The sequence below is a fragment of the Geotrypetes seraphini genome, chromosome 10 (assembly GCF_902459505.1).
Source record: "Geotrypetes seraphini chromosome 10, aGeoSer1.1, whole genome shotgun sequence".
Lineage (NCBI taxonomy): Eukaryota > Metazoa > Chordata > Amphibia > Gymnophiona > Dermophiidae > Geotrypetes > Geotrypetes seraphini.
In genome coordinates, this window is record NC_047093.1 from 98,503,788 (window position 1) to 98,520,309 (window position 16,522).

General features: G+C 44.0%; 1 protein-coding gene across 3 annotated transcripts in view; it reads right to left on the reverse strand.

Annotated features, from left to right (window-relative positions):
• The window catches only part of MAMDC4 (MAM domain containing 4), a 343,940-nt gene that overhangs the window by 250,452 nt on the left and 76,966 nt on the right, over window positions 1-16,522 (reverse strand). For all 3 annotated transcript variants that reach the window (XM_033959811.1, XM_033959812.1, XM_033959813.1), the window contains one exon: window positions 11,529-11,674. In XM_033959811.1, coding sequence (XP_033815702.1) covers window positions 11,529-11,674 — 146 coding nt within the window. The remainder of the gene's footprint in view (window positions 1-11,528; window positions 11,675-16,522) is intronic.

Genomic DNA, 16,522 nt, shown 5'->3' on the forward strand with positions numbered 1-16,522 from the left:
TAATAGTCTGAGAAATTTCAATCCACTGAGTGCATTTCCTTGTGCTTGGCCTTTTTATCCCTTATCCTACAATGTCATTCTGATATTTTGATTGGATAAGTTCCTGCTGAACCAGAACGTACACAGGTAGGGCTAGTCTCAGTTAGGGCGCTGGTCTTTGACCAGAGGGCCGCCACGTGAGCAGACTGCTGGGCATGATGGACCCAGCAGCAGCAATTCTTATGTTCATTAGAATTCTGATTGATTTCATGGTTTCATGTTCAAACTCAATGATTGGTTGTTGTACAGGTTACATTAGGTCATTAAAAGCTTGAGTGTTGTCTGAAAAACAACTTCCTTATCTCCCCTGACAGTTTGTCCTTGGTGCTGACCTCCAAACCTCCTGAACATGCACCCCACCCCCTCTCAGTGGTTCCCCTCCTTCTGCTTTTTGGGTGTTTACTGCTATCAGCGGTTTTAGTATGTTGGATGTTGTGACCGGGCCAGTTCCTGAATAGGTGGGAAGCCAGGCTCGGACCACAGGCAGATTTATGTAGCGCCTTTTATATGGCTGGTGAAAATTGAAAACCTGGAAACGGATCTTCTGAGAACTGGATGCAAGTTTATTAAAAGTTTCAAAGGAAAATTAGCTTGGAACACACAATCAGCTTTGCATATTCTCAATCTCCAAACATAGCTCCAGTCCTTAGGCTCTGCCTGGAGCCTCCAAGTTCATGTCATAATGGAAGTTCAAACAAAACTGAAGATCAAAAAAACCACAAAAGTTTGGGCTTTCAAGCTTATTGCCCAAAGGCTTCTGGTTGGGGAAAGCCGTTCCCCGCAGAAAAATCACATTAATTCCTTCCCTTTTCTGGTCTCAGGAAAGGCAACTTAAAGGTTCTGGCAATGATTTCTTTCCTCATAAAGAGGTCTTTCTCTGTCCTCCTCTAGCCGGGCTTGTGTTCAGGATTTCTATTCCTGGACTGGATTTCTAGGGGAAAGTTATCAGGAACCCTCAGTCACGCTCTCCTCCTATCTCCATGTCCTCTTCATCTTCACATTCTTCAATAAGACTGTTCATATCACAATCAATAGATTCCTGGCCCCAACTATTCCTCCACCCAGTGACCTCAGGCACTCTTTCCCAATTACCTCCTTGCCTGTGGGTTAGCTCTGTACTAACCGGGTCTCCTTTTGGCCAGTCTCTGGAATTCCCTTTCCAGAGTTTCTCTGCCGAGGTGAGATACCGCCCCCCCCCCCCCCCCCCCCGGGCTCTCAATGCCCTTCCTGCTAGGTTGTCTCCAGGATGTGGTCTTAGCTTGAGGCACCTCTCCTCCTTGGTAGTTGCAAGCCTTTCTGGCTGGGAGCTGATTAGGATTAGCTTCATCTGTCCCTCCCGGTTGCCTCCTGCTAGGCTGTAAGAGAGGTTTTTTAGCTTGTCTATCTTGAGGGCTAGCCCCACCCCTCCTGGGTTGGACTTCAGTTTCCCAGCTTGAGGAAAGGAGTAATAGGAAGAGTAATTAGTGTCAACTGACCTCCCCCTCTGACTCTTGGGCTTGACTATTTCCTGTTTTCCTTCTTCCCTTCCTGGCTGTGTCGGCTGGCCCTGTTCCGGGCCAGGATTTTTTCGGGGCCAGGACAGGGTGCATGCTGGGTCTTGTAGTTCTTGGCGCTGGGACAGGAGCTTCCCTGTCACAATGTTCAGCACATATGAGTTATTCTTAGTCACCGCCCTGTGACTATCTTTTCATGGTAAATCATGTTGACCTGTTTTAGTCAATTTTTGTGGCTAGCACTTCCTCATGGAAATTTCCATAGTAGCTGTTTTTCAGATGCTGTCAGCTATTATGGGTTAGAGAGCAGGTTTACAGAATCCATTTTGTGCTTGGCCTATTTTTCAGGCCTTGTCCTATCACCTTGTGCCTTAGGGTCAGCACCGGTGATTCTTCTCTCAAGTGGGAAGTGGCGGGAGGGGGTGGAGAAGAGAAGAGGTTCCAGTGCCCCCACCAAGACAGCGCCTGGGGAAGTCTGCACCCCTCTTATAATGCCAAGCTTTAATTGTACAATTGTCCATAGTCGATACAACTATTGAATCCTTACATATATCTGACGATTCTGCTGTAACTCTTGATTTACATTTCAAAAAATGTCTAAGACCAATAAAACCTGGAGATTTAACTCACTATTATTAGAAGATTCTGAATTTTGCTGGTTAGAGGGGAAGTGAACTACAGAATTTTTTCATTTTAATAGCATGGCTGATACCCAGGTAGTGTGGTAATGATCTCCCCATGCATATATGACTGATCATTAGTTATACAACTCAACAGTATCTCAGCAAAGGATTCTGCTGGGGCTAGAGAGGCAGATTAAGATTTCAAAGGTAGGTATGCAATACTTGCAACCCCTGATTTGCGTCTGCAGCTGCAGAAATTGAAATTCCAGTTCAACTTAATACTCTCTGAATATGCTGGCTTTCTTTTTTATAGTGATTTTTATTTTGAGGGGAAAAATAGAACAGGATGTATTCTTGCTAATTATCTTAAGAAGAAGAAAGAGCGTTCTAGGATCTCTGCTATTAAGAAAGGAGAACAAGTTTTAACTTCCTCTCAAGATATAGTGCTTCAGTTTCAAGAGTTTTATGCTAATCTCTATAAATCTGGCAGTGGTGTAGCGAGGATAGGAGGCACTCCCTATACCCCTCCTCTGTGCCTCCCCTACTCCTTCCATGCCCCCTATGCCACACTTGTGCCCTCCCTTCCCGCCCATGTACCTCTTTAAATCTTCACCAATTTGAGCAACTTCTCGCGCAGGCATTGGCTTTTCCTTTGACATCACTTCCTGGCCCCACAGCCCGGAAGGGATTTCAGAGGGAGCCATGCTGGTGCGAACAGCAGGCCAGAGTAGATGCTCATTCTGGCAAAGATTTAAAGAGGTATGGGGAAGCAGGGAAGGGAGGGTGCAAACATGGTATGGGGAGCGGAGAGGCGCTGGCACCCCAACCAAAATGACCCCCAGGACAGTCCCCCCCATTCCCCTTACTATGCCCCTGAAGTCTGGCATATCCCTGACTAAGAAAGATATTCAATATTTTTTGCATTCTATCATGCCTCCTACTTTAATGCCAGCACAATGTGAAGCTCTAAACAAGCTTATTGAAAACTCTTGAGATTCTTGCTGTCATCAAGTATTTGAAACCCCACAAAACACCAGGGAATGATGGATTCTCATGGGAATTTAATAAACCCTTCCGTAATCTCTTAGTACTTAAGCTAGCTCTTCTCTATCAGACCTTCTTGAGAAATCATTATAGTGCAGGATCATTTACTGAGGCCACTATTATTGTTTTTCCCATGCTATGGAGAAATCTCTTCCTTGCTAAGAACTCTAGGTCAATTTCCCTGATAAATTAGGACTGTAAAATCTATTCTAAAATCTTAGCAGATAGATGGGTTATGGTTATGCCCTCTTTAATTGGTACATTCCAATATGGTTTCATCCAAGGGTGCTTGGCATCTGATAATACTCGCATCTTTTGCCATATGCAGCACCTTGCTCATGTGGCTAACACCAATTTGTGTGGTGGCATTAGACGCTGAAAAGATGTTCGACCTTGTGGAATGGTCATTCATATTTGAGACTTAGATATGGTTTGGGCTTGGGGATACCTTTAGCTCTATGATTGCTCTCCTATACTCGCTAGAGTTTTTGTAGAGGGCCATTGCACTCTGACTTTCCCGCCAACCCAGGGAACCCGACAGTAGGGTTACCAGATTTTACGATTGTAAAATCCAGACCCGTGGCCCTGCCCCCAGGCCCGCCCAGTTCCACCCAGCCCTGTCAAGTCATGCCCTGTTCTGCCCCAGCCCTGCCCCCAACCTCTTCTTCTGCTTGGAGCAACGTTGGGAGGGCATCTGCGGAAACGTAGATGTGATGCGATGATGTCACATGCTTGCACGCATATGTGTGATGTCACCAAGTTGCATCTGCACATGCGCAGAAACTCTCCTGATGCGGTATCGAACTGGAAGCTTTTCAAAACCCGTACAAAGTGCCGGGTTTTGAAAGCTGTCTGGATGCCTGGATAGTCCTCTAAAAAGGGGATATGTCTGGGTAAATCTGGACATCTGGTAGCCCTACCCGACAGGGATGTCCTCTCTCTCCCTTACTTTTTGATCTGTTTTTGGAACCCCTACTACTCAAAATCCAGTAGACCGGTGCCATTAAGGGAATCAAGATAGGTCATAATATGGTTAAGCTAACTGCTTTCGCAGATGATGTGTTATTATACTTACAGGATCCTTCGACTTCAATCCTGGCTTTTTTATCTGTGCTGCATCATTTTGGATCTTTGTCCGGCTATTCCATTAATTGAGATAAAACCAAAGTCATGCCACTGAATAGATTCTGCACTAAAGATATGATTGATACCTTTTCTCTCCAGTGGTGCCCTGTAGACATTTAATACCTAGGGATCCAATTTAAGTCTTAAGCAGAAGATATAAGCATAATGAATTTATCCTTATGAAAAAGATAACTGAATTATACAGCACTTGGCCTCCCTTGTGGTTATCCTGGTAGGGCCATTTAGCGCAGTGGTTCCCAACCCTGTCCTGGAGGAACACCAGGCCAATTGGGTTTTCAGGCTAGCCCTAATGAATATGCATGAAGCAAATTTGCATGCCTATCACTTCCATCATATGCAAATCTCTCTCATGCATATTCATTAGGGCTAGCCTGAAAACCCGATTGGCCTGGTGTTCCTCCAGGACAGGGTTGGGAATCACTGATTTAGCGGCTATATGGTTATAGCACCTTAGATTTTATATGTTCTGTAAATATTGCCAATTCCCTTTACCCCCTGTTTGTATAAAAAAATTTGACTATGCACTTAGCCAGTTTCTAAGGATATCTAAAACCTGTATTGCTTTAAGCAGGCTTAAGCACTCTTGTTATATTGGGGAGGGGGGAGCTTGATTACCTGGACTTTTGTATGTTCACTCTAGTTATTACTTTATATTGTGCTTGCAGATGGCTATAGCTTTCACCCCCACCCCCAGGATCCAGATTGGCTAGTCACTGAACGCACATTGGTCACCACTCACTGCCAGCCGCACACCATCAGAGGGAATCTCCAACAATGCCATCTTGGCTGATCTCAAGGCCCTTAGCAGTTGATACATTTGTAGGCTTGTTGAGATCATCACAGAGACACAACTGTTCAGTTGGCAACTAGTGTAAATGCTTTAAGAGTGAAGAAATATGCAAAATGTGAATATCCAGAAAGAATATTTGCAGAAGCACTTGCAGAGCCTTCAATAAACATTTTAGAATCCCAATCGGTAGACTATTGCAATAATTGAAACAGGGAGTAATGACACTTTGAACTAACAATTTAAGGTTAGACTATTGCTGTCTAGTAGAGTGAAGCACTCCTTTGGATGAAATCAGGATTGGGACCCACAGATCTCCCCCTCACCCACCTGAATCCCCAACTGGAGCTACAAGTAAACATAGAAACATGATGGCAGATAAAGGCCAAATTGCCCATCTACAGTAACCATTATCTCTTCCTCTTTCTAAGAGATCCCACATGCCTATTCCACACTTTCTTGAATTCAGACATAGGGGTTCTTTTATCAAGCCGCGCTAGCGCGTCGGACATTTCATCACACGCTAACCCCCGCGGCCGGCTAAACAACTATCGCCTGCTCAATGCAGGCATTAGCGGCTAGCGCAGCAGGCGGTTTAACGCGCGTTAAACCCCTACCACAGCTTGATAAAAGGACCCCATAGTCTCTGTCTCCACCACCTCTTCTGGAAGACTGTTCCACACATCTACCACCCTTTCTTTAAAGAAGTATTTCCTTAAATTACTCCTGAGCCTATCACCTCTTAACTTCATCCTATGGCCTCTCATTCCAGAGCTTCCTTTCAAATGAAAGAGACTTGACTCGTGTGCATTTACGCCACATAGGTATTTATATGTCTCTATCATATCTCCCCTCTCCTGTCTTTCCTCCAAAGTATACATATTGAGATCTTTAAGTCTGCCATCATATGCCTTTAGGATGAAGACTTTGCTGTGGTAGTTATGGTATGGCCAATACATGCCCACCCACTGCTGCTGGTGTGCCCATATCACATATACCATGGTCAAGGAGGCCATGTTCATGGCATTGTGCAAGCAATGAGTTAACATGGTGTGTCAGGATAGTTATATGAGGATCCCCAAACTGAAATGTACCATATGTAGCCCCAAGCTACATGAGCAGAGCTCTGAGATCAGCAGGTTCTCTAAGACAGATGGGAAAACTTCCAGTTTAGCAGCATAAGGGCTGGCTCACTTTCTAACATCCATCACCTATTGACTACTTTTTTAGAGACATGCTGTGTAAAGCATGTAAGAAACCCAACCACTACTGTATGTTTATATACAGGTCTACTCTAAGCAATTACTGAAAAGGTGGGATATACGGTACATACATTCCTACCCAGACAGACACATCCCTACCCCCACACACACTCATCACTATGCAAACATACATACAGTTTTACCTACCTACCCCTTCTCATCTCTACACACATATACAAACCCCCTGCATTTCACACATACCTACAGAACTCTAGTCTTAACTACACCCTACATGCATACCCCCAGACACTACTATAGACATAACATACCACACACATATACACAGGGCTGCCATCAGAAATTTCTGGGCCCCTTACTGAGCAATCCTATTAGGGCCCCCCACGCATCCCTTCCCTCCCCCAACCCCCCCTTCTTCCATGGGCCGAATACACATATACTTTTCTCTGTCACCGCACTCTTTGACCAAAAGATTTGTAAGCCTGCAACCACGTCAAGGTAGACTCTTTCAGCAGGGCCTTAACCTAACCTAAACTAAACTAATCTATACCTATTTATTCTAAACTAACATATGTCTAGCACGCACAAATCCCTGCTCTACATGGGAAAAATAACACCAGCTCAATGCTGGCATTAGCATCTAGCGCACGTGGCATACACTAAAGCCACTATCGTAACTTAGTAAAAGGAGCCCTATTTTTATTAGTTAATTATTATTATTATTTTCCAATGCTCAATATGACTTCCTTTTTTAAGGTTTGACACTTGTGCCAGAATATTTTTACTAAATTTAAGAAGTATTTGCCCTCTTTCAAATGGTATAGAAGTTAAAAAAAGGGACAGGCGTTAATGAAGTCATTAGGTTCAATCTAACCATTTATTTCTGCATGAATTTAAACAACTAAAAAAAAAAAGATAAATATAGCTCATCCAGTCATACAAGAAATGGCTCTACAGCAAGGGTGCCCACACTTTTTGGGCTTGCGAGCTACTTTTAAAATGACCAAGTCAAAATGATCTACCAACAATAAAATTTAAAAAAACCCCACAAAGCACACTGTATGCAGAGAAAATGTTAATTATCATTTATATTCCATGGGTTTTCAAAGAGGTCAAGTCAGACGATTCTATGCAATGTCACCTCAGGAACAACTATACAAAAATAGACAAATATACCCCTCCCTTTTTACTAAATCGCAATAGCAGTTTTTAGAGCAGGGAGCTGCACTGAATGCCCTGTGCTGCTCTCGATGCTCATAGGCTCCCTGCACTAAAAACCACTATTGCAGATATAAATTCTCTAAACAGACACATTTTGATCACTAAACTGAAAATAAAATCATTTTTCCTACCTTTTTGTTTGGTGATTTCTTGAGTCTCTGTTTGCACTTCCTTCTTCTGACTATAAATCCAATATTTTTTTTCTTTCTGCCCCTCCCCTTCTCTTTCTGTCTCTCTTTCTTTCTCTCTCCCCCTGCCCCCCCAAGCCATCGTGCCAATTTCTCCACTTCCCAGATTCTTTCCCTACCCCCTAAGCCATCATGCCGATTTCTCCATGCTTCCACGAACCAGGCCAGGAATGTACAAGCGCCAGACTCACAAGACTTCACCTCTGATGTCAATTCTAACGACGGAGAGGAAGTTCCAGGCCAGCCAGGCAGCGATTGGCTGGCCCAGAACTTCCTCTCTGACGTCAGAATTGACGTCGGAAGTGAAGTCTTGTGAGTCCGGCGCATCTATGCGCCAGGCCTGGCTCAGGGAGGCAGGAAGAAAAAGATTGCCAAGGCAACGCGATTGACTCACATTGCCTTTGCGATCTACTGGTCGATCGTGCTCGACCATTTGGGCACCCCTGCTGTTATGGTATCCTGTCCTGACCCGAGGAAAGGGGTTTAATCCCCCAAAAACTGCCTTATTTCCATTTCCTATTTATAAACTTTAAATCAATAGATACAATACTACTTGATTCTATGTAAAGCAACAAAACAATTTTTTCTACCTTTTGTTGTTTTTGCTTTAATCATCTTGTCTTCACTCTTCTTTCTAGCCAGCATCTGTCCTCTCTGTCTTCCATACAGCATCAGCCCCTTCCATCCACTGTTCGCCCTCTCCCCGTTCCATATGACATCTTCCCTCTTTTTATGCTCCTTAAATAAACTGTCTATCCTGTGCCCCTTCTCTTCTCCTTTGTACATGATTGATTTCAGCTCTGCCATCTCTCCATTTTTCTCTCTCTGTCACCACCCCGTCCCCTATGCTCTGGCATCTCTCTCTTCTCCTTTCTTTCCTTCGCACCACACAGTCTGGTATCTTCCCTTCCCTGATTCTCTAGCATCTCACTCCTTTCCTTTTCTTCCATCTCTCCCTCCCCCTCCATGCTCTGACATCTCCTCCTTCCTTTCCCCCTTCCTTTTCCCTTGGTCTGGCATACTTTCCTCCTTCCCTCCATGCCCTGGCATCTCTTCCTCCCTCCCTTCCCTCCAATCCCTGGCATCTCGTTTCATTCCCTCCCTCATCTTCTTTCTCCCTCCAGTTGGGTGCAGCAAGTCTCTCCCCCTCTGCTCCCTTTCCTCCTTCTGTCACCCATGACCTGGCGTCATGAACTTCTTCAAGCAGCAGCATTCACAATTCGCTGCTGTTGCCAGCTTCGGGTCTTCTTCTCTGTCGGGTCCTGCATTCATGGAAACAGAAGTAGGCAGGACCCGGCAGAGAGGAAGGCCTGAAGCTGGCAACAGCAGTGAATTGTAAATGCTGATGCTAGCCGAAGAAGTTCATGACGCCAGCTCGAACACCCAGGGCAGACTGCTACTCTCCCCCCCCACGACCCTCCTATCTCTCCCTCCCTCCCATCACGAGACTCTAAACAGCACTGCTCTACTCTAAGCAGGCTGCTTCAGGGCTTTCTCCTGCTGTGATTCCCTCTGGCACGTCACTGATGAGGGAAGGAGGGAGAGATAGGAGGGTCGGATCGGGTTGGGGGTCGCCCAGGATGATGATGAAGCTGCTGCTGCTAACAGCAAATCCAGCAAGGGTGGAGCCCCAAAGCACAGCACTGGCAGGCCCCCCCTGACTATTTCAGGCCCTAGGCCTGTGCCTACTGGGCCTATCCTTTAATCTGGCCCTGCTTCCCCCCCATATGCCCTGACATCTCTCTCTTCCACTCCATGGTATGGTATCTCATTTCCCTCCCTCCCATGGTCTTTGCATCTCTTTCCTCCTTTTCCTGATCTTCCTTCTCCCTCCTTCCCTCTCTCTCCCCCCAAATGGGTGCAGCAGTATTTCTCTTTCCCCTCCCCCCACTGGGTATAGCAGTATCATCAGCATTTCTCTCCCCCCCCAATTGGGTACAGCAGAAGCAGCATTTCTCTTCCCCCTCCCCCCTAATTGGGTGCAGCAACATTACTCCTCCCATTCCCCCCCCCCGTCTCACACACCCGGCAGATTCGCTACAGACAAAGGCAAGTTGCAAATTTCCCTTGGTCGCTGACCTATCTCCCAAAGGGCAGCAACAGAGGGAAGTTTACAACTTGCTGCTCTTGCTTACTTCGGGCCTTTCTCATTGCCGGGTCCTGCCTTCACGGAAACAGAAAGTAGGCAGGACCCGGCAGCGAAAAGGCCCGAAGTAAGCAAGAGCAAGTAAGCTTCCCTCCGTGGCTGGCCTATCTCCCACATGCTCCGGGGCTCTAATGGTCCGTGCCAGCTTCTCTTCTCTACACCCCTCCCCCCCCCCGACGTAACTTCCGGTTTCGGAGGGAAGCCGGGTTCGAGTCGCTTGCTGGGGGTTGTTTTTTTTTTGTTTAAAGGCCGGCGGGTTTTTCAGCGGCTTTTCAGACTGCGCATTAAGCAGTGGCGGCAGCAGGATTCGGCAGATGACAGCCGGGCGGGCATCTAAATTTGCTGGGTGTTGCACCCGGCTGAAAAGCGCTGGGAAGAACACTGGGGAGCCCGGGCCCCCTGTCAGCTCCAGGCCCCTGAATGCAGGACTGGTAGTACTGCCCTGATGGCGGCCCTGCATATACACCTCGCATACCCATATGAGGGGCCACTGAAAAGTTCTCAGCCCAACCTACAAAGTTGGGGAAGTCTCCATCAAGGGCTATACACATAGTCCAGTGATTTTCCACTTTTTTGTTTTGTCGGAGAAATATAGAATGAGAAAAATGGGAAATCGCTGGACTAAGTGTATAGCCCTTGATGGTGACTTTCCCAACTTTGTAGGTTGGGCTGAGAACTTTTCATTGGCTCCTAGTAAAGGGGGAGGAGGTAACCTGCATGGAGCAGCAGGTATAGTCCTAAATAAAAGCATGGCGGAAAGTAAATTGCATGATGTGGCAAGTATGAATCTTACCACCTTAATGGGCAGATTAAAGGTGCCTTACCAGTCTCTTATTTTGAAGCAACCCCTACCCTAGTGTGCTAAAGTCCCTTTGTTTATTCCCTCCCTTTTAAAATTTTATTTTCTCATTGTATTTAAGCTCTCACCTGTTCCCATTTTTCCTTTTTGTTCCAGTAAATCTATTTGTTCTGTCGTCCCCTCCACTTTTTACTTTTAAGTTTTTGTTTTATTTTAACAATATTTTGATAATTGTAAACCGTTTAGGTATGCTTTTGATAAACGGTATATCAAAGATTAAATAAACTTGGAAACTATCTGCCATCATTCACTACCATTTACCAAAAACCACATACATACATTCTCTCCTGCCATATGCTAAATCACTTTAAGATGTGTTAACCTAAAATTTAATACAGATTCAGTCAAGTAACACACATTAAAAAGTATTTATTAAAACAAATATATAAAATTTTTAAAAAATCCAAAAAGCAGGAAAAATAAGTACAAAAATGATTTTTTTTGTGCACATCCCAAGTGGGCAATTTTGACAGCTTTTGAAAATGCCTTCTATAAATTTTAGGGCAATTAGAGATACGAGATGTGTAGCTAGTTACACTTTCAGATCTGTAGATGGTAGTTTTTGTTTATAAAAGTTAAAGGGATCCTTTTCAGAGCCGCGGTAGAGGTTTCTACTGCGGGCCTGCAAGGTGAAAGCTCTGATGTTCATAAGAATTCTATGAGCATTGGAGAATTTACCTTGCCAGTCTGTGGTAGAAACCTCTGCTGCAGCTTTGTAAAAGCCAGCATAAATTTCAGGAGGACAAGTGAAGATGTGCTTACCTCGAATTCTCCATGGATCCGTCCAGTATATAGAACAATTTCTCGCCAAGCGTAGACGCTGTTGTGTGGGCCTTGCCAAATAGCATATGTTTGATTCTTATCTGCCACCTGCACTGTCAGAGTTCCCTTGGAAATTTCTAGTATTCCTGAAACAGTATGCAATAGATTTTTTTATGTTGATGCTGCAACTGTAAGAAGAAGTCAAATACACCTCAAGACTAAAACAGAAACTCAAGAAGTATCACAGAAAACATTTGCAGATAAGGACCATCTGGTTTGTTCAATTTTGTTTCTGGTGCATTGTTGTATACTCCAGCTGATCACTAGTTTTACCTTTGCATCTACCTGAAAGGGGAAATACTGTACTACTAATAGATGATTCTAATATACTAGATGATTGGGACATCCTTTTAGAAGTAGGAAGATTCTGGATTCTCTACAGGGAGAACTGTTCCAGCAGTTGGTAATGGAATCCATGAGGGATAAGGCCATACTTGACTTAGGGGAAGATTCTCAAAACTTACCATGCCCCTAACAATGTTTGCTAAACCTGTTCCAGCTGGTTTAGTGTGCATGTATTTTAGTGGCCGATTATCAAAACAGCTTATTGTGGTCTTTTCTGAACTTTCAAGCAGTATCCGACTTTACCATGCAAATGTAGTACAATAAGGTCATTAATATTAAAAGGAGCACTTCGGATGATTCTCTATCATCACCCGATGATTCCCTAACCTTCTACATGCAAATTTTTCAGGCAGGATCTGAGCTTTTGTAGCCTTACTTTCCTATCATCCTGAGACAGCTCAGACCACCGCCCCCCCAAAAAATAAAAAAAAGACCACAAATCGAAGATCAGAAGGAGGGATGCCCACTCCCTTCTGCCACTGCCATCAAACAACACCCCCAACACCACCTCCTGGCAGTGGAAGGGATACCCACTCCCTCCTACCACCATTGTCAAACAACCCCCTCCTGACACCCCCTCCAACAGCAGAAGGGATGCCCACTCCCTCACGCCACCTTCAAGCAACCCACCTGGCAGTGAGAGGGATGCCCACTCCCTCCCACCACTGCTGTTGTGCCCCTAACAACCCCCCCCCCGCCCACCTACCTTCTTCAGGAAGGCCCTACGGAGGGATGCCTACTCCCTCCGTCCTGCAGGACTACCAAAATGGTGGGCTTCCCCTTCCTGGTGCATCCTATGGCTCTGATTGGCCCTGGCGCTTAAGGTGTTAGGTATCTGGGCCATTCAGAGCTTAGGCCCCTCCCCAGCATATCCCAGGATGTATTGGGAAGGGGAAGGCCCACCTATTTGAAGAGTCAGGCGTACCAGCTGGAAGGAATAGGCATCCCTCCAGCTGACCTTCCTAAATCAAGTTCAAGTTTCAAGTTTAATAATAATAATTTGATGTATCGCCTATCATAATTCTAAGCGACTGTACAAAATATAATAAAATCATGGAGGTTACAAATCAACAAAATAACTGAATACAAAGACAATACTGACTAACAAGATACAGAAGGGAGAGGGTGAACTACAATAAAATTGAGAAAAGAGCACAAATAAGGGAATAAACAAAAGGGAGGGAGGGAGTTTGTTTGGGCTCAAGAAAAGAGGTTTGAAGGGCAGACTAAGGTTAGTGTGGGGGTAGGAGGGTCATCGGGGGTATGACGGCAGAGGGTTGTTTGATGGCAGTTGTATCCCTCCAGCTGCTGGGGTATTTGTGTCGGGGCAGAGAGTGTTTTATGGCAGTGGTGGGAGGTAGTGGGCATCCCTCCTGCTGCCGGGGGGGGAGGGTTGTTTTATGGTGGCATTGGGAAGAAGTGGGCATCCCTCCTGCTGTCGGGGGGGGGGTGTTGGGTGGGTTGCTTTACGGCTCAGAAGGGTGGCTTATTTAACGATGGTGGCAGGAAGGAATGGGCCTCCCTCTTTCCGATATTCGTTTTGGGTTTGTTTGTTTTTTTAAACTTGTAGGTATATTCTGTACATGGGCCGACTGCCATCACCAGCAACTCATCCCATGCACATTTAGCAACCCTCCGCGGACCTCCTTTGCATGCGTTGTTTTTTTAAGAATGACTCATCTTTTTGAAATCATTACAATAGCGGCCGCAATAGCGGACTGTTGAATTTTACTATGAACATTAGAGAATCTTTCCCTTAGTGCTTACTTATGAGAAGAGTGTTTCTGATATAATGAATGATCATCTGGCATGAGATAGCACCTTGGCAGGTTAAGAGAGGTCAATTGGGAAGAAAACAATCAGATCAAAGGAGTTTGAAGTTTAACTAAAAATCAATTGAGGAAAGCAGAATAAACAGAGAAAAAAATATATATTGCTCAGCCTTATGACACTATAAAGAATTACAAAAATATCATAACTCATAGATTAAACTGACTAAAAAGACTTATACTAATTGGTTTGTTAAATTCCTGTCATTGCGATCCTATGAGGTACATTTGGATGGTAGGATATCCTCTCCATGGAGACCTAGTTGTGGAGTTCCACAGGGCTCCCCTTTGTCTCCATTACTTTTTAATATCTATGACTTCATTGAACAATTTCTGTCTTACATCTGTGGAGACTGTTTACATATGCAGACGACCTCTTTATTCTACTGGAAGTAGATCCTGATCTTAATAACCTGACCTCAAATATAGATTGCTGTATATCTAAACTGCAATTGTGGGTGATGTCCATTCAAATGAAATTGAATGCTGCTAAAACGAAACTATTATGGGTAGGCCAAAGTTAGAAAATCTCCCTGCTCTGGTTACACTAAAATCAGGTGTCTCATTATACATCAAATTTTCTTCTAGAGTTCTGGGTATTATCCTAGATTCATCACTTATATTCCATGAACAGATAAATTCTATAGTAAAAAAAAAAAAAAGTGCTTCTTTAGCCTGCGCATATTGAAAAAAGTTAGATCACTATTTCAACAGGAACATTTATAGGGAAAACACCCTCCCGGGATTCAAGACAAAATTAGACAAGTTCCTGTTGAACCAGAATGTACGCAGGTAAGGCTAGACTCAGTTAGGACACTGGTCTTTGACCTGGGGGCCGCCGCGGGGTGGATGATGGACCACTGGTCTGATCCAGCAGCGGCAATTCTTATGTTCTTATTTTTCAGCGTTGGTGCAGTCCATTGTGCTTGCTCAATTGGACTACTGTAACTCTGTGTATCTGGGTATTAAGCAAGGCAGTTTATAACGCCTTCAGTTAATACAAAATAAGGCGGCAAAGCTTATTTTTGGGAAATGAAAGTTTGATCATGTTTCCCCTTTGTTTAGAAAGCTTTATTGGCTTCCCATTCATTTTAGAATCCAATTTAAATGTGCTTGTGTAGCTTTCAAACTTCTTTATGGAATATTCGATTCTTTGATCCCATTACGTTGGAACGCCCATCGGTCTTGTTATTCAAGGAACACACAGAAGTACAAATTATTGTTCCCTTTATTCAAGGGAATCAAATCGACTGTAAAACTGTGTCAATCTTATGCTTTTAAGTTAGTAGAGATTTGGAATGGACTTCCTGATTCTATCAGTATTTTATCTGTTCTATGTATTACTTCTTTCTCTGCCATGCCGGTATTTTCTACATTATATTGTAAATGCTTTCTGTCTTTATCTGTTTTTAAGTCCATTATTCTAATTTGCATTTTATCTGTATCCCATGTATTAGCTCACCTTGTTGTGAACCGCCTAGAACTTTTTCGGTATGGCGGTATATAAGAATAAAATTATTATTGTTATTATTATTATTGGTCAGCTACAATTGTATCGGAAAACTTTAAAAACTATGTTATTTTCACAATATTTAAACGGTTTACCCATAAGATCTACTAACCGATAAACACCATATGACTCATTTCTATGATAGGTTAAGCTAATCACCTTTACTTGTTCCTATCTTTATGTATTTCTGGTCTCTTGATCTTTTGTTAACTGAGTCAAGCTCCAATGGGAGATGACCCGGTATATACAGTAAATTGAAGATTAGATTAGACTAATATCATCAATACAGCAAAAGTGTCTGTTAAATTGCTTTTTTCTATTCTTTAAACAGGGAGAAAAGGTAGTATTGGTTTAGATCAGGGGTGTCCAACCTTTTGGCTTCCCTGGGCCACACTGGCCGATAAAAAATGCTTCTGGGGTCGCACAAACGCTGCAGCAAGACAGAGGAGGGAGCCGGCAAGACGGTAAACACCCGGAGACAGCAGAGGAAAACACTTCATCGCCCTCGACTGGTGCCGCACAAAATACTTCACGGGGCCGCATACGGCCCTCGGGCCGCAGGTTGGACACCCCTGGTTTAGATAATGCCTTCAGCTGATAATCTAGCCCAGTTCTTTTGTTCTAAAATCTTAGACCCTTATAGCTCTATTACAACTGATGATTGTACAGTAGAGCAGTCCTCTTCAACCCAGCAGATTCTGCTTGCAACTTACCGTAGTTATCTAGATGGCATACATTTCAATTACTGACACTGATCTTGCTTTCTAAAGTTATTGCAAGTATGCATGGGCCTCAACTGTTGATTTTCAAAGTCCTAAGATTCCAACAGAGCCTTGAAATCCTTACAGAAGCAACCCCCCCAAAAAACAAACAAACAAACAACACCCAAAAGAATTTTAAATGGCAAGGGCCAAGATCTCTGTGGTTCCAGACTTCGCAAAACAAACGGCCTGGATGAGGAAGCAATTTTTGTCTATGCGTCCTCACCTTAAGCAGCTAGGAGCTCAGTATAGGTTATTTTACCCAGCTGTAATGCGTGTTACTTTTCAAACTAGACCAACGAATTTCACAGATCCTACAGTGCTGCAGGACTTTTTAAACAACCATTTGGGCACTTTGACTGTGAACTAATTATGATTACTTGAACTGAGTCAGACTGGCTCATATTTGCCTTATGACTGAAATGCCAATTTTAGTTTTTGTTGGGAAATTTGGTTCCATTTAACAAGCATTTATTATCAGCTAAAGGA